The 26,441-nt window shown below is 38.3% G+C and overlaps 1 protein-coding gene and 1 pseudogene across 7 annotated transcripts in view; both read left to right on the top strand.

Moving 5' to 3' along the window:
* Dock3 (dedicator of cytokinesis 3) overlaps positions 1 to 26,441 on the top strand; it is a 389,362-nt gene that overhangs the window by 60,068 nt on the left and 302,853 nt on the right. For all 7 annotated transcript variants that reach the window (XM_085689689.2, XM_085689687.2, XM_085689686.2 and 4 more), the window contains exon 3: positions 12,630 to 12,670. In XM_085689689.2, the coding sequence (XP_085545815.1) occupies positions 12,630 to 12,670 (41 nt within the window). The remainder of the gene's footprint in view (positions 1 to 12,629; positions 12,671 to 26,441) is intronic.
* Positions 3,069 to 3,464, top strand: LOC125388640 (small ribosomal subunit protein eS12 pseudogene; annotated as a pseudogene).

The following is a 26,441-nucleotide window of genomic DNA, read 5'->3' as shown; positions in this document are numbered from 1 at the left end:
CTAGCTGGCTCAGAGATCTTCTTGTCTCTGCCTCTCCAGCACTTATATTACAGATAAATGCTGCTGTACCTGACATTTTACTAGGTGCCAGGGATTTAAACTCATTTCTTCATGATTACATGGTAAATACTTTACCTACTGAGCCATCTACCCAGCTCTCACAATGTATTTTTAAAGACATTTTCATTGTAGAATTTTGCAAATGTCTTCTTTGATCAATGGCAGTATTATTCAAATTTGTTTAGGGCTCACCAGAATAATTTCAAGAGCAAATGACTCATTTGGAAAAAAAAAAAATCTCAGTTTTTGAATGCATATTTAGTTTTTGCTGATTATCATCTTTTATAGTAATAGGTCATAAATGAAGACTTAGAATAGCATTAGATTATGTGAATAAATATACAAGATTATTCTTTAGGCTTTTCAGTGAAAATAATGGAAAGATAATTTTCAAAGTCAGCTTTTTGAATAATTATGTTTCCACTTTTGGGGACTGGATTCTGTTAGAAGTTTCTTAGTTTTGGAAGTGATTGACACTTTCTTTCTTGCCTATTATTAGTTATATAATTGGAAAAGAGACCAAGAATTTGAAGGCTATACATATTTTTATTGATGTACCAAAGTAAGAATTTTTTTTTTAAAGTTGTAGGTTTTGTTTTTAACCTCCAATACACAGTTGGTTTCTTATATGATTTTTTTTAGAATGTGCAGTCACTCCAGTCTGTCCTTCACAAAGGAACAGCTAAGCTGGGCATGGTGGTGCATGCCTTTAATCCCAGCACTTGGGAGGCAGAGGCAGGCAGATCTCTGTGAGTTCAAGGCCTGCCTGGACTATTAAAAATGAGTTCCAGGACAGCCAGGGCTGTTATACAGAGAAACCTTGTCTTGAAAAAACAAAGAAACAACAACAACAGCAACAAAAAGAACCCCCCCCCCAAACAAAGACAGAAACTAAAATCCTTTTTATTATTACTGTATGTGTAGGCATGTGTGCCATGGTGCCTGACTGGAGGTCAGACGACAACGTGTGGAATTGGTTCTTCTGCCTTTTCATAGTGCTGAGGATTGAGCTCGGATCACCAGATTTGTGCAGCAAATTTTTTTGTTTGTTTGTTTGTTTTTTGTTTTTTTAACCTGTTGAGCCATCTTATTATCTCTGACAGTTTCTTAAAAATTTAAACCAGACTTTTAAATTATGGGATGAAGAAGAGATTGTATTTGTTTTGTAAATATCATGTGCTTGTCTGTAATCTCTGTCTACATGGGTGTTTGTTACAATAGTTAAGGGTCAATAAGTTTGGATTGTTTTACTTTGTCAGTGAAAAATATTTTACACCTTTGAAATAAAAGGCTTGAAATTTCTCAAAGTGGTACAATCCCTGGGCTACATTTGGTACTTTTGATCTGACTTGCTTGGTTTGCACCTGGTTTGACTGCTAATTGTTGACTGTCACTTGGCCTGGTCTGTATAGAGGCTTCATTCTTTGAGTTAACACTGCTCACATTGTTCTGCAACCTCTCTGTCAGTAGCAATTGTAGTAGTACTTTTTGCCTCTTTGGGATAGTATGGTTTCACTTGCACTGGATGACTAGCAAGTCCATTTCACAATCTAAACAATAATGTATATTTAGCCAAGTAATATTCATCAATGTTTGAGATTATAGATGATAAAACTTTTAGCACAGAATGTAGCACAAGGCTAAGTCATTACTATTTTTCATGCATGTTTTAAAATAATTATGCCTTTCACACAAATATTAATCTCATATTTATACCAAGTCTCAGAACATATTTTCAAACAGATTTTCTTCTTTATTTGTATTTCTCTTATTTATTTGCTTTTTTAATATAACAGAATTAAAATGAAACAAACCAAACAAACCCTATTTATTTTTACAACTTGATTTGAAGTGATTTTTAATTTATATGAGAAGTATTTGGTGTGACTAACAAAGTAAAATATAATCCACAATTAAGAGAACAAGTGTAACCATACAGCTCTCTCTTTCCACATCAGGTAATCCCTGAGCACTTACTGCTGGCAATCAGTTGTACTCTGTTGTGCTTCTTTCTTCTGTGGTGATTGCCTAGTGTTCTCAGGTTCTTCTGCTTTTTGTACTTTAGTGACATTTGACCAGTTCAGAATATTTCTATGAATTTATTATATTTGAAAGTATTGTCAGTACAGGTCTTCTAAAACACTTTGTTTGCTTCTTGCTCATTAGTCTAACATGGTTATTTCTACTTAAAATGGCTTCCTATAATACTCTTTTTCTTTGTGACCCAATTGCTTAAGTAGAGTGTGCTGTAAATAACTTTTTGTGATGGTTAATCTTATCACTTAGGAAATATCTCGGTATGCATTTGAAGGCATTTACAGTGCTGTAATTTAGCTGAGGAGAGAAAATTCACCCTAAATGGGTTGGGGTCTGGGATTAAAAAGGGAAAAAGGAGGAAACTAGCTGAATACTGGCATACATCTTTCTTTGTTACCTTACTTTGGAGGTAGTGTGACCAATTGTCTTATGCCTGCTAGAATGGACTGTATCTCTTCAAACCATGAGCCAAAATAAATCCACCCTTAAATTACTTTGTCAGGTCTTCTTTCACAGTGGAGTGAAAGTGACCATTGCACTCTTAAATTTTAAAACCCCTAGTATAAAAGAATTAATGTCTATATTCAGGAATTTAGTTTGATTTCATACCTTACTGTTTAATCATGTTTGGTTACCCATAACTTTTATATTATTTATTATTGTGTGTACCCATGTGTGTGTTTGAACATAGTGTGGTATTTGTGTATGGTCACATGTGCCACAGTGCATGTGTAGAGTCTTTTTAAAGAGTTTATGTTTTTAGTATTTAATGTAGATTTTTTGAATATACATATTAAATTTTATATATTTATTAAATCTATTTAAATTTATTATTTTTTTAGTGAATGTAATTAGTAATATTTGTAGTGAAATAGAAATGCTTCACTTGGCTCTTCCCCTGCTGCTGTTGAATAGCATGGAAGTGAAGTCTCAGTACCTTCAAGATTTATCCTTACTTGTAATCCACCACCATGGCAGAGAAAGACATTGCTGCTGGTAGTGTAATGGATGTCAGTGTTGTTCTAGAAGAAGTGCTGAAGATCACCCCTACCACGATGGACTAGCACATGGCATTCGTGAAGGTGCTAAAGCTTAGACAAGCACCAAGTCCATCTTTGTGTACTTACATCCAATTGTGATGAGCCTACATATGTCAAGTTGATGGAGGCACTTTGTGGTGAGCACCAAATCAACCTAATTGAAGTTGATGACAGCAACAGACTAGGGGAACGGGTAAGCCTCTGTAAAATTGATTGAAAGGGAAGCCATGGAAAGTGGTTGATTGCAGTTGTGTAGTGGTTAAGGACTATGGTGAAGAATCTCTGGCCAAGTATGTCATCGAAGACTACTTCAAATGCAAGAAATGAATAAATAAATATTTTTGCTCATTAAAATAATGCTTCGCTTTTCAGCCATCCTTACTAGAATTATAATATTTGAGTGAATAAATTTATACAACATAGGGCTGTTTCTATTCCAAATTAGACTAAAAACAGGTCGAGTTAATACATTAGAGCTTTTGGCTTTACTGCTACCTCTTCTACTTTTTTCCATTGTTTTGTTACTTTATTTATTTGAGAGGCCTTAAAATCATTTTAAGGATCATTCTGATTATCATTGATATTATGCCTTCTAAATGGAATTTCAACCCTAGGGTTTTGTTTCTTTGGGTTTTTTTTTGTTGTTGTTGTTGTTGTTGTTGTTTTTCATTTACTTTTTGGCAGCTCTTTGCTTGGCTCTTTTCAGCATAAAATGTTTTATTTATTTCTTATATCAGTGAAGGAGTTGTAAGAATTTTTTGTATACCTGGTTTAGAGGACACTTAGTTTTGCCTCTTTATAAAAAATTCTACCCTTAATAATAAATAGTATAGACTAAGAACATTTTTTCCCCTACTAGCCCAGTGTGTGCTTGGGACACCAAATCAAAAGAGACATTTCAGTTTATTTTAGTCTCTTATAACTCTGACTTACTTCTTGCATTTCTGTTTTAGCTGGTTTCTTTTTAAGCCTTGATAAAAAGACAGCCAACAATGGGTAGCTTTAGATAGTATTTTATGTGAAAATGAGTTATAAGTAAAAGTTACTCGAAATCAGAGCTGTGGTTAGAATTATAAGATATTTCACTGGTGAAAATGGGACTGTGCGGCTTCAGAGATGGCTTAGTCAATAAAGCCCTTGCTGTGCAAGCATAAAGACTTGAGCTTGGATCCCTAGAATCCACAAATAAATGTGGGTACAGGACTGCATTCTTGTAATCCTATCGTTGGAGAGGTGGAGATAGGTAGATCAGTGGAGCTTACTAGCCAGCCAGTTCAGATGAGTTGGTGAACTCTAGGTTCAGTGAGGTACTCTGTCTCAAAAAAAGTAAATGGAGAGTTATTGGAGAAGACACCCAGTGTCCACTTCGGTTGACGACATGCATTGGTGCACATACACATTGCATACACACATGTACATGCATGCACATCTGTTCATACATACAGGTAATATACCCAAATATGGGGATTCATATCAATAGTGCAGGCTTTATTGATAATTGTGGACAGGTTTTATGGCGAAGAAATCTTTCCTGATTAATATTGGAAGAGTCATTTGCTTTTTGTAGGTATGGAAGATCTTCATACTCATCTCTTCTGGTTTCACATCTAGTGATTGTCATTTTGTTGCAATATATCTTAATTGTAAGTGGAGACTGCTCGTTCATTTCCCAGCCACCCAGACATGAGTAATCACACAGAAACTATATTAATTGTAACACTGTTTGGCCAAAAGCTTCAGTGTATTCCTAACTAATCTTACATCTTAAATTAACCTATTTATATTAATCTGTGTATCACCATGAGGCTGTGGCCTACCATTAGGTGTCTTTCTTCTTCAGCAGCTACATGATGTCTCTTTGACTCTTACTACTCTCTCCCTATATCTCTTCTAGCCTGGCTATATTTTGCTCTGCTATAGGCATGTTCTATAAGTCTTTGAAAGCTTTGAAGAATACCTGTCCACTTGAAATATATCTCTAGACATCTAGAAAGAATACCTATCCATCTGAAATGTATTTTTATACATTTGGAAAACCTAACATGACTACAGTTTGACTATTATAGATGACTATATTAATCTGTGATTTTTAATTATACATTACTTTTTTAAATGAGCTACATAAACACAATACCTTAAAAAAGAGCAGGAATATATACCAATGCAAAGATTTCATGTGTGTATCATATCTCCCTTATTTTTTTTATAGAAATTGACTGTGACCATTAATCACTTACAATCAACCCTCTTTAAATGAAAACAAACATTTATGTACAATCATTTTGGGAATTTAGGCATAGTTTTCTGCTATTTGTTGGGCAAAGTATTTTTAGGGTTCATGGAAACTTTTTTTGGGGGGGGGGAACTTGTTCTATCGAACCACATTAGCCTGGAAGAAATCCACAAGTTCCCATCCTCTGTGGAAAGAAAAGCAGAACCTCTTTTTCAAAAAGAACCTCTTTTCCTTAGACTCAAATTTCGAAGTCAAGATACCTTTAAAATATTTATCTTGGTTTAGCTTAGCAGACTGTACAATGAAATGTCTCTCTATACTTAGCTTATTCATAGACAAAAAATTCAAAGAAAACATCATAATTTACATAATCCAAACTCTGTGTATTTTCATCTTTATGTGGCTTATTTTTTCTCTACTACTTTTTAATATTTAATTATCTTTACTCCTTTAATCTATGACTTTCTGTACTCTTTCTTCTCTCACATAAACCCATGCATATTTTTCTAATACTGTGACCCAGTATTCATCTGAATCTCTGTTAATGTATATATATATATAAAATCATTTTCTGACCAGGAGTGCTTTAAAAATGATAATCAGCTTGGTCACAGGGGTCCTGCATGCTGGCTCCACCTCTCTTGGCCTTCTAAATATGGCGGAGGTATGTTTGCTGCCAACTCTGCAATCCATGCTCGCTCATTACCCTAGCTTCAGGGATGCAGCAGATCTATGTGACTATTAAGCAACTTGTAGCACTCTGCTCAAAAACTCCATTTAAGTGCAGGACTTCCACAAAGAGCCAGAGCTGCCATCTCTTAAAGAAGCCGTGCAATTTTTCCTGCTAATGCTGAATCAGGAAGCCTTCTCTTAAAAAAGATCTGCAGAAAAAAAATGCAGTTACCAAGAAACTGTGCTTGGCTCCCATTTTTGTGTGTCTAGTAACTCTCTCTCTCTCTCTCTCTCTCTCTCTCTCTCTCTCTCTCTTTGGTCTTCAGTGGATCCATGCCCCAGACAGTGGGCATCATTTTGAAAGGGGAGACTGCTCATTCATTTCCTGGCTGCCTAAACCCGAATAATCACATGAAAACTATATTAATTACAAACACTGCATGGCCTATTAGCTCAGGCTTCTTACTAACCCTTATCTCTTAAATTAACCCATTTCATTTAATCTATGTATCACCACGAGACTGTGACCTACTGGTAAGATTCCAGTATCTGTCTCCTTTGGTAGCTACATGGTGTCTTGTTGACTGCACTTACTATTTCTGTATATCTCTTTTCGATTTTCCTGCCTGACTTTATTCTGCTCTGCCATAGGCTGAAACAGCTTCTTTCAAAACCAATGGTAATAAAACATATTCACAGCATACAGAGGAGAATCCTATATCAATTTCTCAAAGGAAAACTAAAGATGCCAGGCAAATTAGCATGTGAAAAAAACTCAGCATCACAAATCATCAGGGAAATGGAAATCAGATCCTTAGTGTGCTACCATTACCTGTTAGAATGGCTATTACTAAAAAGGAAAAATGTAAGTGGACAGGTCTGCTACTCTAGACCTACCTAGGCAGTATTTCACCATGAAGTCCTCAGCCTGTAGAATCTTTGAGCTTTGTACTGGTGGGAACCATATATATGTTTCTTTCTTTCAGTGTTTTGAGGGAGGAGACTGTTAGTGATGTTCTGACATATATATAGTAAAGCACCTGAGCCAAGAAGACCTACATATAAGAGATTGTTCAGTTACCAGAAACAGTACTTGAAACACGAACAGTTATTTCTCCAAGTGAAATATTTAGGCTATTAATTTTGTGTGTGTGTGTGTGTGTGTCTAGTTGTAATTTTGATGTGACTTGTGGTTGTGGTGACAGGTGTAATGAATAAATAAAATTGGCCCTGAAGTATTTGAAAAGTGATCAGTATTATTGTTAAATAGAGATCAAAACTACAAATGAGATGTCATGTTACTCCAATTAGAAGATATTATAAACATATCAAAAATAACAGAAAATGGTAATGTTATGGAGAAAAAAACAACTCTTATGTACTGTTGGTAGGAATGTATATTAGTACATCTATTATGGAGAACAGTTTGGAGATTCCTCAGAAAGCTGTAAAATTAGAATTATCATATGATTCATTTATTCCTGTATTTGGTTGCTATCCAAAGGAGTTGAAGTCAGTGTAACAAAGAGGTACGTGTATACACATATTTATTGCTACACTATTCATAACAGCTAAAGTAAGGATTCAACCTGGATATCTATCAACAAATGAATTTGAGACAGAAAATGTGTTTTGTATACATGATAGAGTATTATTATAATAGTAGAATCAAAGTCCTGTCATTGGTAATACACTGAGTAGAGCTGGAAGAAGGACATCATGTTACATGCAGCAGTCTAGACACAGAAAGACAGTTACTGTTCATTCTTTCTCATATTTAGAAGTTTACAAAAAGTTAATCTGAAAATTAAAGTAGAAGTGATGCAGTGAAAACAGGAGAATTCTGGGGAACAGGAAGCTTTCTCCTCCATTCCTGCCCAGACCACCGAAAAAGCAACATGTAAACTGACAGCTGAAAAAGGTACCAAGCCTTATGGCTAACATAGATCAAAATAATGGGTTAATATAAGCTGTAAGAGTTAACAAGAAGCCTGAGCTAATGGACCAATCAGTTTATAATCTTATAGAGTCCTGTGTGTGATTTTCTTTGGGGCTTGCCAGCTGTGGGGTACTGGGCGGGACAGATACCCCAACAAGCCAGCCGTCATGCTACAGGGTTACTTCATTAGTATGATTGCCTGTAAATTTCATGATGCCATTTTTTAAAATACTGAATAATATTCCATTGTGTAAATGTGCTACATTTTCTTTATCCATTCTTTGGTTGAGGGACATCCAGGTTGTTTCCAATTTATTGCTATTTTGCCCTTGTGACTCTGAACTGCGCCAGGGTGCAGGTGCATCGCTGGTGGGCATAGAGTACTCGGCAGTCAATATTTCTGTAGTGTGTGGAGGCTTAAATGGACATGAAATGGTGGAATGTAGAAAAATTCAGAGCATGTAGGAGTTATATAGAGGGCTTGGAGCAGACAAAAGAGAAGGCAGTTACACATTCAGGTACTAAAAACATTGTTGGTTGCTGAAGTCTACCATTAATACTGGGTTCAAGTTTTCTGGGTAGAAGAAGCTATTCCCATCATCAGTGGAGGCTGGTGAGTGCAGGTAAGTCAGGGTGTCTGCATGAATCTCCACAGGCCAATAGTTTCTTTAGGAAAGAGGGGTTGTTACCCAGACTTGTCATCAAGAGAAAGGACACAGTTATCTGAGGAGAAATGTAGGACTGCAGGGTTTTTTTTTTGTTTTTGTTTTTGTTTTTGTTTTTGTTTTTGTTTTTGTTTTTGTTTTTTTTGGAGGGAGATGCTCTGAATTCCAGTGGTACAGTCACCAAAAGTTAAAGGAAAACTTGTAAACCACAGCAAACTTAATTGAATATGCTAATCAGAGGTGTAGGAATGTAGGAGTTCAGGGGAAAACGCACCAATTAGCCACTATTGGATAGAGAAAGCCAGTGCCCGAAGGTCTGAATGTGTAAGAACTGGGCTCTAGGGGTAATCCTGTAGGTCAAATATGAGTCATGGAATCAATGAAAAGAACAGTATTGGCACAAAACACCCCAAGACCAAGTTCTCAGCACAAAGGAGATTTATTTGTCCCAGAGGGACAGAGATCAGGGAATAAGAGACAAAGACAGGAGATAGAGGATGAGGGAAAAGGGAAAAGGAACAAGGGAGGGGGAAGGGATATTTGCCCTCAAAGGACAAATGAGTGCCTCTGGATAGAGAGGAGACAGTGATATATTTCCTTCATTAAAGCTATACTACCTCTCCAAATACCACCACCAACTGGGAACCAGGTGTTCAAATACATAAGCCTATGGGGGATGTTTCTTGTTTAAACCACCACACTTGTTAACTAGCAATTTTTCAACTCCCTTTTCCACCCTGTCTTGATACCTACCCTTCTAGTTTTTACTTTTATGAGTTTGGCTGTTTTGACTCTCATATAAACAGAACCATGGAACATTTGTCATTCTGTGACTGACTTATTTTTGTATAGGGTATTACCCATAAAATTAATCTGTATTGCTTTACAATCAAGGGGTTTTTTTCTTTTAAAGGATAAATAATCTTCCATTATATGTGTTTATCATATTTTTGCAGTCATTTGGATGGACGTTTTAAGTTGCTTCCTCATCTTAGCTATTGTCAGTAATGTGATGTCAAGAAGCATGGAGTACCAATGTCTCTCCCAGAATGTGATTCCAATTATTTCTCATGAATACTAATAAGTTTATAAAGATAAATGGGGAACTCCTGTGTCAGGATGAGGTATTTAATTGGACAGGTTAATTAGGGTGACCAAAAGGGGGCTTTTTATTGCTGGATTTCAATATTTTGATAGTTGGACCTTGATAGTCAGCCTTAGGGGTAGGGAGTGACCAAATAAGGGAATAGACCTTGGTGACTACCTTTAGGAATGTAACCTAATGGTGTTTAGCAAGGAAGAGGGAATGGGGGAAGGGCAAGGCCTACCAAGCCATGTTTGCCATGCTTGAACCTGTTAGAGCCCCTTCAATTGATAGTGAGAGATATCAGTGACCAATGATTCTTAGTTTCTGTTATTTTGTTGGCGTGGCATTGGTAGAATGTGTATGTGTGTGAGCGTGTGTGTGTGTGTGTGTGTGTGCCCACACACAGACACACTTACATACTTCCATTCTTGTTTGGTTTTGCTGGTGTGAGATTATTTATTTCCTGAGTTTTCATGGGTATAGTTAACCTCTTTGGGTTGGAGTTTACCTTCTACTACTTTCTGTAGGGCTTAATTTGTCAATAGATATTGTTTAAATTTGACTTTATCATGGAATATCTTGTTTTCGCCATCTGGCGTCTGTGATCTCTTAGAGTCTGCAAGACATCTTTCCAGGGCCTTCTGGCTTTTAGAATCTACACTGAGAAGTTGAGTGTAATTCTGATAGGTCTGCCTTTATACATTACTTGCTCTTTTCCCTTTGCAGCTTTTAATGTTCTTTCTTTGTTCTTTATGTTAAATGTTTTGATTGTTATGTGATGAGGGGGATTTCTTTTCTGGTCCAATTTATCTGATATTCTGTAAGTTTCTTGTACCTTTATAGGCATCACTTTCTTTAGGTTAAAATATTTTCTTGGCCCTTGTGCTGGGGCACTTCTTCTATTCCTGTTATTCTTAGATTTGGTCTTTTCATAGTGTCCTAGACTTTCTGGATGTTTTGTAACAGGAATCTTCTAGATTTAACATTTTCTTTGACTGATGTATGTATTTCTTCTATTGTGTCTTCAATGCCTGAGATTCTCTCTTCCATCTCTTGTATTCTGTTGGTGAAACTTGCCTCTGTAGTTCCTGTTCTCTTACCTAGATTTTCATTTTCAGAATTCTTTCAGTTTGTGTTTTCTTTATTGCCTCTATTTCAGTTTTCAGGTCTTGAACAGTTTAATTCATTTTCTTCAACTTTTTGTTTATTCTTTGCATTCTTTAAGGGATTTATTGATTTCCTCTAATTTTTTGATTGTCTCTTCCTCAATTTCTTTAAGGGAATTTTTAATTTTCTCTTTAAGGACCTCTATCATCTACATAAAGGTAGTCTTTAAGGTTATTTTCTTGTGCTTCAGCTGTGTTGGAATATTCAGGGCTTGCTGTAGTGAGATGGCTGGACTCTGATATTGACTAATGCCTTGGCTATTGTTGATTGTGTACTTACACTGACGTTTAGGCGTCCGGATTTTGAGTGATTATAGGTCTAGTTGCTGATTTCTGGGTTTGTCTTTGTTGAATGGGTGTTTTATTCCTTAGTTTCTGTATCTTCTCTGGTCTTGTAGTAAGTGTGGGCTCTGGTGGATCAGGAGCTCTCTGCCTGAGTTGGGTTCTGGGACATAGCAACAAGGAGTGGGAGGATTGGGGATTAGGTGGGAGAAAACAAGAGAGTAGGGAGTTTGTGGGTGGATTGCCTTCCTGGGCTTTTGGTGGCTGGTGTGGCCTTTGGTTGAGTAGGGGGTCTCTGCCTGAATTGGGGCCTGGGAATTAGTGACAAAGAGGGGAGGGTGGATTTGGGAATAGGGTAGGGAGGAGCACTGAGAGAGTGGGGGAAGTCTGCTGATCAATGGTCTACCTGGACCTCTGACAACTGTGTTGGCCTCTGGTGGAGGGGGGGTCTCTGCCCAAGTTGGGGACTGAGCTGAGTGTGTATGTATATATTTACTATCCATGTGGCATCTTAATATATTCATCTTAGGAATTGTAAGATTATTGTTTTATTTTTTTTAAGGTTTTTTTTTGAAACAGGGTTTCTTTGTGTAGCCTTGGATGTCCTGGAACTGATATCTGCCTGCCTCTGTTTCCCAAGTGCTGAAGATTATCTAAAATGATCAATGAAGAAATTGAGACTCAGTTTGTGAAACTAGTTATTGAAATTTATTGTCTGAGCTGTTGTTACTGAAAGAAGTCGAATTTCTCTTTTGTAATCTGTTGTTTTCATGTGAGAAAATTAGGTTTCCCCCTTTCATAACAGTGTCATGAGATATGAAGATTAGTACATGGAAAATGCCCTCAATTGCAATATGTAAAATTAATAACAAAAGTTCTCAGTTAATGTTGGCTGTCATTTATACTCTCCACTTTTATTTTCCTTTTGTAAGTACTTTTCTTGGTTTATATTTTTACATGCTGTTTCCTATCAAACATGAGTAAACTTTAGCAAAACTCTGAAAATAATAGAATTGAGAAAGGATGGCTATAAAATTTCCCTTGCTTGAAAATTCTACTTCTGTTGTGTAGTTGAACCTTCTGTTCGTATTGCTGCATATGAATGCCGAAAGGAAAGAAAGAGTGATCTCTGTACTAGTAGCAATACTGACTCTAGTGACTGAACAGAAACAATAACCACCAACACACAAGTGAATAATACAGTATATGCTGAATGAGAGAATGAATGAATCAGGAACAGTCTGCACTGTATTTCTTACCTGCCATAAAAACAAAGCCGAATAAAAATAAAAACCTGTTCTTTAGTAGAGTAAACTACTAGCATTTCATTGTAGATCCTAATGAAGCCAAAGCATAGTAAGGAAAATTTCATTTCATCTGCCTTTTCTAAAATTACTATATTATAGCTCTTATAGAATAACAATAACATTATTTTAATATCTTTTTAGGTTGGTACAGAGGAGTTTCAACAAAGAAGCCTAATGTGAAGGTAATAGAGAATTTATCATTGTGTTCCTCATTGTATAGGATTTGCCTCGTATTTTATTAACAGACATAGCAACTGTTTTCTAGTTTATCTTTAATCCTTTATAGTAGCTACAGTCATCTTTTTGGCAGAATTGTATAAGAATATTCTAAGGCTCAGGCAGTATTAAAATGATTTTTAAAAAAAAATCACAGAAAATGCAAATGTGGTTATAGCTATATGTTTATTTTGAAGAAGCCTGTTCATACTTTTAAGTCATTTATCTTCAAGATTTGACAAAAACTAAATTGACTTGTTTATAGTTTTAGTGCTGTGGAACCACATGTCTAGTTAGATGAATTTATTGCTAAGATGAAAAATGAGAAGATGAAAATAATGCTTAACTAAGCATTTTTGGTTGCTATTAAAAATTTCATTTAAATGTAAACTTAAATAAAAATGCTTAGAATACTGATGTTATATATTAGATTTTATGTGTTCAGTATATAATTAATGTTAACTTACTAAAATAAGATATTTTAATTAGCAGTTATAATTAGGAGCATTATTGTTTGTTGTTGTTGTTATTATTACTGTTGTTGTTATATCCTGACCACAGTTTTCCCGCCCTTCTCTCCTCCCAGTCCCTCTATACAACTTCCCCTCTTCACTCCCCCTTTTTCCTATGTTTTTATTCAGAAAGGGTTAATCCTCTCAGGGATATTAACCAAACATGGCATATCAAGTTATAGTAAGACTAGGCACCTCCCCTTGTATAAAGGCTAGGCAAGGCAAACTTAGTATGAGGAATAGAGTCCCCAAAATCCACGAAGAAGTCAGAGACAAGCCCTGTTTCCACTGTTATGAGTCCCACAAGAGGACCAAGTTACACAACTGTCACATATATGCAGAGGGCCTGTATCAGTCCTATGCAGACTCCCTGGTTGTCAGTTCAGTTTCTGTGAGCCCCTGTGAGTCCAGGTAAGTTGATTCTGTGAGTTTTCATGCGATGTCCTTGACCCTCTGACTCCTACAGTCCTTCCTTTTCCGAAGGATTGCCTGGGCGATGCCTAATGTTTGGCTTTGGGTATCTGCTTCTCCTTCCCTCCTACCTCTGCATCACTTCATCTGTCCTGGTGGAATTGGAGGCTTCAGTGTGTCATATAGTATACCCTTTGTCCCATCAGCTTGACTAACAACTTTTTACTGCAAAGAGTAACTGGTCTGTTTCAATGCCTCTGGTTTTTGTTACACCATCCTCATTGAGTTCTCCCCAGAACTCCACTGGGACCTCCTGTGGCCATCCTGAGTCTTGGACATCTTGCAGGTATCATTCCACAGGATGAGTCACTTCAAGAGCTTCAGGAGGTCCCAGATGGAGTAGATGCTAGGGTGGGTCAACCCAAGACCCAGTTGCAGGCCTGGGTGTTAGCCAGACAGGTCAGATCAAGCCACTGGAGCCACCCGCCTTATGTGCTGGGGAAGAGTCAGTTCCCCTACATACATGCCCTCAGGGTAGGTTCATCCTTGCCTGTGCTGAGGGGTGAGAGTCCTCCTCCTAGTAGTGGCCAGCAAGAGGCAAAGTCAGTTTTCCCAGAGCAGTGAAGGGCAAGGTCAGCTCAGCATAGCCCTTTGATTTTAAATAAATTTTTAATAAAAGTAATAATATAATAATGCTGATACTTTTTGAATATAAGAAAAGCATAATACTTCTAATATTAAGCTACCAAAAGGTAAGAAATGTGAACAAAGCTGGACAGTGGTGGTGCACACCTTTAATCCTAGCACTTAGGAGGCAGAGGCAGGCGGATCTCTATGAGTTTGAGGCCAGCCTGGTCTAGAAGAGCTAGTTCCAGGACAGGCTCCAAAAATAAAGAGAAACCATGCCTCAGAAAAACCAAAAAGAAAAAGAAAAAAAGAAAAATAAATATAAACAATATTAATTATGAAAGAGTAAGCAGGGATAGGGATATAGCTCAGGAGTTGAGCACTTATCTAGCATGTACAACTTACAACTTACAACTTAAATAAACTGATAATTCTTTTTTTATTATTAATTTATTTATTTGTTTATAAAAATTTCCACTTCCTCCCCTCCTCCCCATACCCTCCCATTCTCCCCACTCCCTCTCTCCCCTCCCACTCCCTCTCCTCCTCCCTCTCCAGTCCTAAGAGCAGTCAGGGTTTCCTGCCCTGTGGGAAGTTCAAGTTCCTCCCCTCTCCCTCCAGGTCTAGGAAGGTGAGCATCCAAACAGACTAGGATCCCAGAAAGCCAGTACATGCAGACAAAACAAGACCCAGTGCCATTGTCAATGGCTTCTCAGTCAGCCCCCATGTCAGTCACATTTAGAGACTCCGGTTTGATCACATGCTCTTTCAGTCCCAGTCCAGCTGGCCTTGGTGAGCGCTCATTCGATCAGTCCCCTTGTATCCGAGGGTGAACGCACCCCACACGTTCCTGATTTCCTTTTTCAAGTTCTCCCTCCTTCTGCTCCTCATTTGGACCTTGGGGGCTCAGTCCAGTGCTCCAATGTGTGTTTCCGTCTCTATCTCCATCTATCGTCAGATGAAGGTTCCCTCTAGTCCTGTCTTTCTTGCTCACGTTCTCCCTCCTTCTGCTTCTCATTTGGACCTACGGAGTTAAGTCCAGTGTTCCAATGTGTGTCTCTGTCTCTATCTCCATCCATCGCCAGATGAAGGTTCTATGGTGATATTAACTGATAATTCTTATCTATATTTATCCATGTAGCTTGATCCCTTTTCTCAGTAGGCATTTCATCTTCCTCCTCTGTCTGGCTAGTGACTCCATCTCTGCCTTTTCTCTTCCCACAATTCTCTTTGACTGGTTGCCCCGCCTATACTTCTTTCTGGCTACTGGCAAATCAGTATTTTATTAAACCAATATGAGTGACAAATCTTTACAGTGTACAAGAGCATTATCCCACAGCAGTTCTCTTTTTTTCTTTTCAAAACAAGACCATGAATCTAATCTCCTTTGTTTAGCCTTTTTCCTGACCATTGTCCATAACAACTTGTAATCAATACTAAACAAAGACAAATATTCATAATCAATTTTTTGGGAATGTGGGTGTAGTTTTCTAGGCTACTTCCTGTTGATTGGGGGTGCTGGTGTTCTTATGGGGACCCAAAGAAAATTTAGGATTATGGTCAAGTCCTGACTAGCATATTCTGTTTGGCTGGATCATCTCAGCCAGCAGTCTTGAAATAATTTAAGTTATAAGAGCTTGTTAATCATAAGCCTGAACTAGTATGCCAAGCAGTTTATAATTAATATAAGCCTCTGTGTGTTTCTTTGGGACTGAATGGCTATGAGACCAGGTGGGACAGAAACTATGTACAATTACTTATGCTATGGGATCAACTTGTCTTTAATTGAGAATCACTTTTCAAATATCCCTATGTATTTCTAAACTTGCAGCACTACAGGTTTTATTTTTCTCTCAAGAATGCTTATATAAGAATAGCTTCTATATTTAAAGATTTGATTAAATTTTGACAAAGTTAGAACTTGGGAAAATGTGCAATCTTAAATATTAATGGAAGGCAGCTGGAGGGTAGTGGTGCATGCCTTTAATCCCAGCACTCGGGAGGCAGAGGCAAGTGAATCTCTGTGAGTTCAGGGCCAGCCTGAACTAGTTCCAGGACAGGCTCCAAAGCTACAGAAAAACTTAATCTCAAAAAAAAAACCCAAATAAACAAAAAAAAACAAAAAAAGAAAAGCAATAATTAGTGATGTTACATGCTTTTTATGCTTATTATTTGTAGACTTTACAACTCCTTTGCCTTGCTTCCAGAACTACTACTTTTTTTTTTCTGGATTATGTTTATTATTGTGTTTTCTTTGAATTTTTTATTGTTTTTATTGAGTTGTATATTTTTCTCCCCTCCCCTCCCTTCCTCTCCTCTCACTTTCTGTCCTCTCATATTGTCCCTATGCTCCCAATTTACTCATGAGATCTTTTTCTACTCCCTATGTAGATTAGATCTATGTATCTCTCTCTTAGTGTCCTCATTGTTGTCTAGGTTCTCTGGGATTGTGAATTGTAGGCTGGTTTTTCTTTGCTTTATGTCTAAAAGCCTTTGATATTTGCCTTTCTTGGTCTGGGTTACCTCACTCAGTATGATTTTTTTCTAGCTCCATTTGCCTGCTGTGTAGTACTCCTTTGTGTAAATGTACCACAATTTCCTTAACCATTCTTCAGTTGAGGGACATTTAGGTTGTTTCTAGGTTCTGGCTGTGATGGAAACTGCTGCTATGAACATAGTTGAGCATGTGTCCTTGTGGTACGATCAAGCATCCTTTGAGTATATGTTCAAAAGTGGTATTGCTGGGTCTTGAGGTACGTTGTTTCCTAATTTTCTGTCAAAAATCAGGTGTTTGTAGGTGTGTGGATTGATATCTGGGTCTTCGATTTAGTTCTATTGGTCCTCCTGTCTGTTTTTATGATGATACCAGACTGTTTTCAGTACTGTAGCTCTGTAGTAGAGTTTGAAGTCAGGGATTGTGATGCCTCCACAAGTTCCTTTATTGAACAGGATTGTTTTGGCTATCCTGGGTTTTTGCTTTTCCATATGAACTTGAGTATTGTTCTTTCGAACTTTATGAAGAATTTTTCTGGGATTTTGATGGGCATTGCATTGAATCTGTAGATTGCTTTTGGTAAGATTGCAGTTTTTACTATGTTAATTCTACCTACCCAAGAGCATGGGAGATCTTTCCATTTTCTGGTGTCTTCTTCAATTTCTTTCTTCAAAGATTTAAAGTTCTTGTCATACAGGTTTTCCACTTGTTTGGTTAGAGTTACTCTGAGATATTTTACGCCATTTGTGGCTATTGTTAAGGGTGATGCTTCTATGATTTCTTTCTCAGCCCGTTTATCATCTGCCAGCACTACTACTTGATGAGTGTGCAGCGTGTGAATAATGACACCTTTAAAATGTTAAAAACACATTTTTTTTCCTGTGTGCATTTGTTTGGATGCCAGAGGAACAACTTGGGTTTGTTTCTTAGGCCTACCTTTTATTTTATTTTTTTGAGACAGTGTCTTTGCCAGTGTTACAGCTCTAGAGGGAAGGGATCCTGACTTGTTGGGAAGTCAGGTGATACCTGGAGCTGGGAAGGGACAAGAGCTCTGGAGCTTGGAAGGGACAGCTTTGAAGGGAAAGATATCCTGACTGGTCAGAAAGTTAGGGGATACCTGAAGCTGGGGTGTGGTGGGGGATAGTCTCCCCACAGGATGTAGCAATCCTGCTCCTCTCCTAGAGAGAGCTAGTACAGTTGTGCTCTGCTCTGTTCCCCTAAGGGAATGTCCTAGCAGAGCTATCCATTTCTTCTGCTCTGTTCTGCTTAGCTCCAACCCAAGATGTTACTTTTTCTGCTTTACTCTACTAAAGGGGAAACCCCTACAGAAATGCAGCAATCTCCTTTGACTCCAGCAAAAAGCTAGTTTTTTCTGCTCCACTCTTAAGGAAGTTTCCCAGCAGATGTAACTGTCTCTTCTGGTTATTTTATTTTATTTTTTATTTTTATTTTTTGCTCAGGCTCCTTAAAGGAGAGTCTCAGAAAAGTTTTTTTTTTTCCCTCTCCATGCCGGCCAAGATCTTTACCTTAAACTCTTTTAAGAACATGATTTATTTGGGAAGGAGTCCAGGAGAGTGGCTGCCTCTGCCAGAGTTTTGAAGGACAGCCCACAACTGATCTGGCAGAGGGGCTTATTTAGGATGTCTCAGGGGCATAGTCTTCCCAGGAAGGAGATTTTCTGCTCAAGGTTTGATTAGCTTTCCTGCTTCGGGATTGGTTGGTATAGTTGGTCAGGGGTAGAGTTGGCTCTGGTTTCAGGGCCAAACTGTGTTTCTTTCACTGGCCCTTTTTAACCTTTATGCTCTATTTTCAAGGCTAACTTGTATTTATTTTACTGGCTCTGGTTCTAGGGCAAAAATGTGTTTCTTTGGCTCTGGTTTCAAAGTGAGGGTGTGTGTTTTTGGCTAAAGTGTTTCTTTCACTGGTTTGGGTTTCAGATTCAGGTTGTGTTTCTTTCACTGGCTCTGGGGTTCAGGGTCAGGATGCTAGGTTTCCTGCTCAGGGATTGATTGATTTCATGTTCAGTTGGCTGGTGGCAGAGTTGGTTTGAGGTTCAAACTGTTTCTTTCACTGGCATTTTTAGCTTTTTGTCTCTAGTTTTGGGACCAGCACCTATTTCACTGGATCTTTTTCCAGGGCCAAAGTATGCTTCTTTGACTCTGGTTTCATAGTCAGTGTGTGTTTCTTAGGTTCTGGGTTCAGAGCTAAAGTGTTTCTTTCACTGTCTCAGGTTTCAGAGCCAGGGTGTTTTTTTTTTTCTTTTTGTTTTCTTTTTTTTTTCTTTTTTAACCCCCCACTACCTCCAGGGCCAAGGTGGGTTTCTTTCACTAGGTCTGGTTTCAGGGCTAGGGTGGGTTTCTTTCACTAGGTCTGGTTTCAGGGCCTTAGGTGGCCTTTTACCCTATAGTCTTTAACTGGCTGGAATTCCAACTAGCTGTGAGGATGGCACCCAAGAGAACCCCAAGAAACCCACTTGGTTCAACTTCTTCAGCTCTGAGATTACAAATGTGCCACTGTACCCAGCTGTTTTTAATGTGTGTTTGAAGGATCAAACTTAGTTCTCTGTATTTGCAAGTCAAGCATACCTATTGAGCTTTCTCCCCAGCCCTAAGCATAATTATTTTAATTATTTGTTCATTGATACTAAAATGCTCCAAAATTCAATGAGCTAAATGAATAACCATTTTATCGGTCATGATACTGTGATTTGATGGGGTGAGGTCATTATTATTTTGATGTTTGTAAGATTACCTGTAGCTATAGTTGTCTAGGGACCCATTTGGTCATCTTGGAAGATGGTTACCACCCTCTATAGCTGACCCTGTTCGTGGGGGCTCAGTTGAGTTGGGCCTGTATGTGGGAGAGCAGGAGAGCTGTCCTTGCTCCCTCCCTCATATACCATGGGATGGCAAGAGTAAGGAAATATGTGCCCTGCCCCCAAATCCCTTACTACCTGTGACAGGCAGGAGAGCTGACCTTGGGGGCCTGAGAATGGAAGAGCTGGCCCTGTACCTCACCTGGGCAAAACAATAGAGCTGGACCTGGTGGTGTGAGTGTGGGTCAACTGGACCTGTGGGTGTAAGAGCTAGAGAATTGGCTCTGATCCTTGCTGTGTGCTACATTGGGTGTGCTAGCCAGGACAGTGCTGGAGAGCTCACCTGGGTGGTGACTATGAGGGAAATCTGCCAGGCTGACCAACCCAGTTACCACCCATGTTCACAACCAGGACTAAGAGGTAGCCCACCCTAACACCCACCTCATCTATTGACTGCTAGAGCATGTGAAGGGGTCAGACCTGCAGATCCAAAACTACAGGATCTCCATGACATAGGCAGCAATAGGATGTCCAAGAAGAGTCTCAGTGAGGGCCCGCTATTGAGGGTGTAGTAGAAGCCAGAGGCCTCCAACCAGACTAATTAATGACTTATTGCAATAAACGTTTTACAAGTTAACATGTATGGTGTACTGTGTGACTCACTGTGCCACACTATAGCTTTCATGCAAGGTTTTTGTTTGTTTATTCATTTGTTTTTGGTTTTACTTTTAAATTTTGTTTTGGGGGAGGAGGGTGCAAGGGCAGAGGATGGCAGCCAGGGGACAGGGAGATGAGTGGAATCAGGATGCATGATGTAAAATCCATAAAGAATCAATAGAAAGTAAAAAAAAAATTGAAATGATACATTGTGCATTATTAATTCGAAACTTTAGTCACAAAGAAGTTAATTAAATTATTATTTGCTTCACTCTGATAGTAAAAAACTAGTAAGCATCAAGGTAGAAAGGTGGCCCAAATCACAAATATCAAAATAAATAGCATATGATATAAGTTACAGTCTTCCGTTGTTTTCTAGAGATTCTTATTCATATTTTGGCTTTCGGAAATTTGGTCATGATTTTATGTAATGTCAGAAACTTCCTGAATTAGTTGTTCTCATTCGAACCATTGAATTATGGTAATTAGGTTTCTCTACATAGTCTTCTTCTAGCTTTTTAACTGACTTCTTTAGAAAGGTAACTATATTTATTTTAGAATTACAAAAAGTGCTCAGAATCTTACACCTGTTTCTAAATTCTTTTCATTATGTATAGTTATGTGGATTTTGTGAGAAAACTCCTTTGTGTTCAGTTTTTGAAATAGTTTGACAGTCAGTGGAGCAGGAAAGTTACACCAAGCAGTATTAGGAGGTTTTTGTTTTGCGTCTAATCAGATTTTATTGTTTTCTTTATACAAATGTACTTCTGCGATTGTGTATTTTGGTAATTTCCACTTTCTTCTAGATGTTAGGTGGCTGCAACATTTACTAGCAATAAGTATTCACATCTTAAGTTTGAATTGGCATGCCCTTTCAAAACACATTAAAAACAGTATTGTTTTTTAACAAAGTTCATATACAATCTGAATGTAACATGGAATCATGCCTATATTATGCTCAGTGGTTAAAATGTACATTAGAAACATTCAAGAAGCAATTTCTTGTCTTCTGATATAACGATGCATGTGAGAGTTGTGCATTCATTGTTTTCTAGGACTGTGACTATTTGATACATGTAGATTTATACATTTATTTCTTTTGAAAGGGATTATCTGAAAATTCCTCTGAATTATGTAAAGATTTCTGTCATATCAAATAAAATTCAAGACTGCTTCTGTTTTGTGATACTTGGGATTGAATTTAGGGCCTCAGGCAGGCTAGGCAAGTATCCAACTCCAGCCTAAGATTCTTAACTGCTGATTAATACAGATTTAATCAGGGTATTAATAAACTAGTACTAACCTTCCTTTAATTGTGTGTGTGCGTGTGGTGTGTGTGTGTATGTGTGTGTGTGTGTGTGTGTGTGTGTGTGTCTAGGACAGAAGACAACCTTGATTTTATTTGCTGAAATATTGAGTAGAAAATTTCATGTTCCTGAAGTTTATGTAGGACTTACAGCATTATTGTATCAACCACAAAATCTTCTCCATTTAGACATTGTTTATACATCTTTCATTTCATTACCTTTAGTCTGCTACAGAAAGTTGATATGAATACTTACTTAAGGTATAAAGATCTTGTGTACGTCTGAATCAGTCACTCTTGACCATCCACGTGCTGTCATATAAACACTAGGAATAAGTGATTCTAGAGTTGAATTGTATCAGTAACTGCTTTAGAATTTAAAAATATAGGTATGTTTTTATTGCATTTTTGTCTTTGCTTTTGCATACCTGGTACCTGTGAAGGCCATAAAAGGGCACTAGATCCCCTGGGATTGGAGAAACAGATGGTTGTAAGTTGCCATATGGGTTTTTTGAATTGAACCCAGGTCCTCTAGAAGAGCCAGTGGTCTTAACCTCTGAGCCATTTTTCCAGCTCCTAATAATATAAATAAATAATGAATAGATAAATATCAAAATTTTGAATGCAGAAGTGTACATTGAATATACTTATAACCTTCCAAAATTAATCTCTTCCTGGCTTAAATGTGTGCATAAAGAAATTACTTAAAGAGTAAATATCTTAGTAGTTTCTACTCTGAGTTTTCTTTTTTTTTGTTTTTGAGTTGTTTAACTTTTTGAGTTAATTTTTTTAAAAAAAAGTTAAACTTTTAAATTGTTTTTATTGAGCTATATGTTTTTTCTTATTTTCATTTAGACTTGTTGGTATTATTATTATTATTATTATTATTATTATTATTATTATTTCAGTTTTTCTAGACAATGTTTCTCTGTATAGTCTTAGCTATACTGGAAGTCACTTTGTAGACCAGGCTGGTCTCAAACTCAGAGATTTGCCTGCCTCTTACTCCTGAGTGATGGGATTAAAGGCATGTGCCACCACTGCCTCATTTAGACTTTTAATAATATATTTTTTTTGAGACAGGGTGTCTTGTGTGTAGCTCTGGTTGTCCTGGAACTCATTCTGTAGACCAGACTGACCTTGAATTCACAGAGATCTTCTTGCCTCTGTCTCCTTAGTGCTAAAATTAAAAGGCATGTGCCAGTATACCATGACACCTAGATTAAAAATTAAGTTATCTTTAATTAAAACATAATTACATCACTTCCCTCCCTTCCTTCCAGCCCCTTCCATGTCCTTGCTGCCTCTCAAATTCATGGCCTTTTTTCTTTAATCATTATTGTTATACATAAGTATATCCATATGTATGTATATAGACTTGTTTTTTGTTTATTTTTCCATATTCATTCCATCAATAATTTTTTTACTTTGAATTCTATGGTGTTTTCCAAGGTATATATTTTGGACAAAGGACTTTTAATATTTAAACATTTGAATTCTTTATTATTGAATAAAGTTGGAATGAAAGCTAAACGCTTTGGCACTTTAATAGATTTTTCTTCAAGTATACATTCTCTTAGATACAGTAAAAGACTGATAGTAGTGCCAGTCAGTTGGCTGTTTCTCCAGTCATATAGATATTTTAAATGGTGGCTAGGGATATAGCTCATTGGTAAAGTGCTAGAGTGCTTATTGTGCAAGCCTGATGACCTGAATTTAGATCCCTGAAGCCACATAAAAAGCAAATGCAGTAGTGCACATTGTCTGTAATCTCAGTATGGTCCTCCTGGGGATGGGAGGTGGAAGAAGAGTGTTTCTGGAAGATTGACATACACAACAGTGAACAAGAGAGTTCCTGTCTCAAACAGTGGAAGGTGACACTCGTGATATCTGTTGTGTCATCTGACATCTATATGTACTGTGACAAATGCATATCTACACACTCTCACACACACACATCACTAATATGTGATGAGTAGCTCTTCTAGAGTTACACAACTGAATCTTTGGGTGCCAGCGGCTTATGAACTTAGTTGACATGCTTGTATCTCCATGTTCTGAGAACTAGTAGCTTATGGTGCTAGGTTATAGGCCAGTGTCTTTTGCTAAGGTTGCAAATTTTTCTAGGCTTTGATTGCAAGAGATCCTTAATTGGTAGCTAGTATAAGCCTCATCTTAAAAAAATATTTGTGTGTGTGTGTGTGTGTGTGTGTGTAAAGGCATGTGTGTAGGCATGTGTGTCACACATGTGGAGGTCAGAGGACAATCAGTAGGAGTCAGTTCTCTTCTTCCACCATGTGGGTCCTAGAAAGAACTCAGATTATCTGTCAGACTTGGTGTCAAATGCCTGTATCCACTGAGCCATCTGTCTAGTCTTCAGCTTTTAGCAGTAGGTAGTGGTACAGCACTCAGTATCAGCTACTGTCGTAGTTCCCAAAGCCTTCGGTGATAGTCCTATGACTCCTAACAGCAGCTAGTCTGTATCTCTTAGGCATTGGGTGTCACGATCCTAGAGTCTGGCAGTTCCTGGAAGTATCCCAGTAATCATTGCCCATAATCCCTTGTCTTTGGCTCTGCATAGCCATTTCTATACTTCTACTATCCTTTGTCCTTTTGGATACCTGTTTCCCACCATTTCTGCCACTGACCTTTCTTTGAAACTCTTTAGCCACTTTCTTGCCAGAATTGTATTTCTGTCACTACTACTATGGCTATTGTTGTTGCTGCGACCACCAATGCTACCACCCCGTTTCTCTCTCTCTCTCTCTCTCTCTCTCTCTCTCTCTCTCTTTCTCTCTCTCTCTCACACACACACACACACACACACACACACACAGTTCAGCTTTCTTCATTTTATGATAAAAATCTAATTTCCATCAGAAAGAAGCTTCTTACTGTGCTTAATTTTGTAATATCACGGCCAATACAAGAGGATGTCTTCCAGGTAGTGTGTTTATGTAGTCGGGAGAAGCTAACCATTGGTGCAAATGAAGGATTATATTTACACTAATCAGAATCCTTTAGCTGGACCACCAAGGGAAGTGCTCTCTCTGGTATGAAATGATGAAAATGACTGTAAAGTCTTCTAGAGTGATGCTTTCTAAGCAAGGTCTCTGGAGTGGTTACTCTTGATCCCTGTTATGAGTGTATTGTCCCCTGCATCTGTTGTAGAGGTTATTCTTGATCCGTGTTATGGGTATATTGGCCCCTGCATCTGTTGGATCTGTGTTACGGGTGTACTGGCCCCTGCATCTGTTGGAGGGGCTACTCGTGATGCGTGTTATGGGTGTACTGGCCCCTGCATCTGTTGGAGGGATTACTCTTGAGCTGTGTTATGGGTGTACTGGCCCCTGCATCTGTTGGAGGGATTACTCTTGAGCTGTGTTATGGGTGTACTGGCCCCTGCATCTGTTGCAGTGTCCTCAGAGTGACTGTGAGTACAGCTGTTCAGATGGGAAAGGTATCTGGCAGTTGGGAGTTAAAATTCTACAAAAGTCATACCATACAACATTATCACATTCACACAAGATATTTATGGGTGGCAGGGAACCCAGGAAGGTGATTGCCTCTGCTCAGGTGAGAGACAGCAGAGAACTAAACAAAAGACAGTGTTTATATGGCATTTCTTGGGGGTGGAACTTTCCAGAGTGACCTGGAAATAGAGGGGTTATGTGGCCTGATCTTGGGGCAAGCTCAGAGATTGTTGGGATTTTTTTTCTGTAGGGCCTGTGGGTGTTAGGAATGGCAGTTTCAACCATTAGAGAAGTATGGGGGCAGGGCCTGGTTGTTGTAGCTCCACAGGGGCAGGGAAAGCCACTCTGCCATTTGGTAGTCAGTATGAATAGCCAACAGTGATTGTGTCTGAAATGGCCAGGCTTCTAAGAGGACAGTTTCTCCAGTTGACAGTGAAGGATTTCTTGGTCAACAGTTGCTCTCCTTTTATTTATTTAGAACATAATTTTCTGTTGATTCTTTGGGAATTTCACATCATGCACCCCAATACCACCTATTTCCCAGTCCCTTTCTATCTGTCCTTCACCATTGTAGCATCCCTCCCAAGAAGAATATAAGAGGAAATAAAAATTTAAAAATAAAGATACAGGTAAAATATTAATTAAAAAACAAATACAGAAAATAAAACAAAATCCCTAAAAAACAAAACACAGAAAAAGAAAACAACAAGCAAAAAAAAACCCTCACTTTGCTCTTCCATCTTTCCTGAGTCTCCATCACCTACCTCTTTATTCATCTTAGTGGCAATGAGAAGTGTGGTGTGTCATGTAGCAGAACCTTTTGTCCAAACAACTTTACTTGCAAATGTTCATTGTGTAATGAGTTGTTTGTCAGGTTCAAGGCCTCTGACTTCTGGTACACCATCAATACTTGACCACCATCAAAACTCCTCTCAGATATCCTGCAGTTGTCTCAAGTCATGGATCCTGCTGCTATGGTTCTGCAGGACCAGTCCCTTCTCAAGCTCCAGCATGTCATAGATGGGGTAGATGTTATGGTATGTCAAGTCAAAGCCCTGGTTGTGTACCTGGCTAGTAGCTGAGGTGATCAGTCTGGGACACTGCGATCAATCCCCTAATGTGAGGGTTAGACCCAGCTCTTCCAAGTGTGGTGTACAGCTCTTCAATCCTGTGAGGGGTGGGACCAGCTTTCCCAGGGCCAGTGAGGGACAGAACCAGCTCAGCACAGACCTTGGACTTCAAATGCATGGTTTACATGGGCCACTATAGTAACATGGCAGTGGATATCAACATAGACCCTGGCTATAGCAGTACCATTGACTCAGATATGGCTAGCTAGGGCCCAGATATCACCATGGCCCCAGATGGCCATGTAGGCCACTAAGATCTGCATGGTCCTAGCAGCAACATGACTCTTGGATGCCAACATGAACTCAGGTGTC

Source organism: Myodes glareolus, chromosome 4 (assembly GCF_982192425.1).
Source record: "Myodes glareolus chromosome 4, mMyoGla1.1, whole genome shotgun sequence".
Classification (NCBI taxonomy): Eukaryota; Metazoa; Chordata; class Mammalia; order Rodentia; family Cricetidae; genus Myodes; species Myodes glareolus.
Note: the sequence above shows the minus strand (reverse complement) of the source record. Positions and strands in the feature narration are given on the sequence as shown.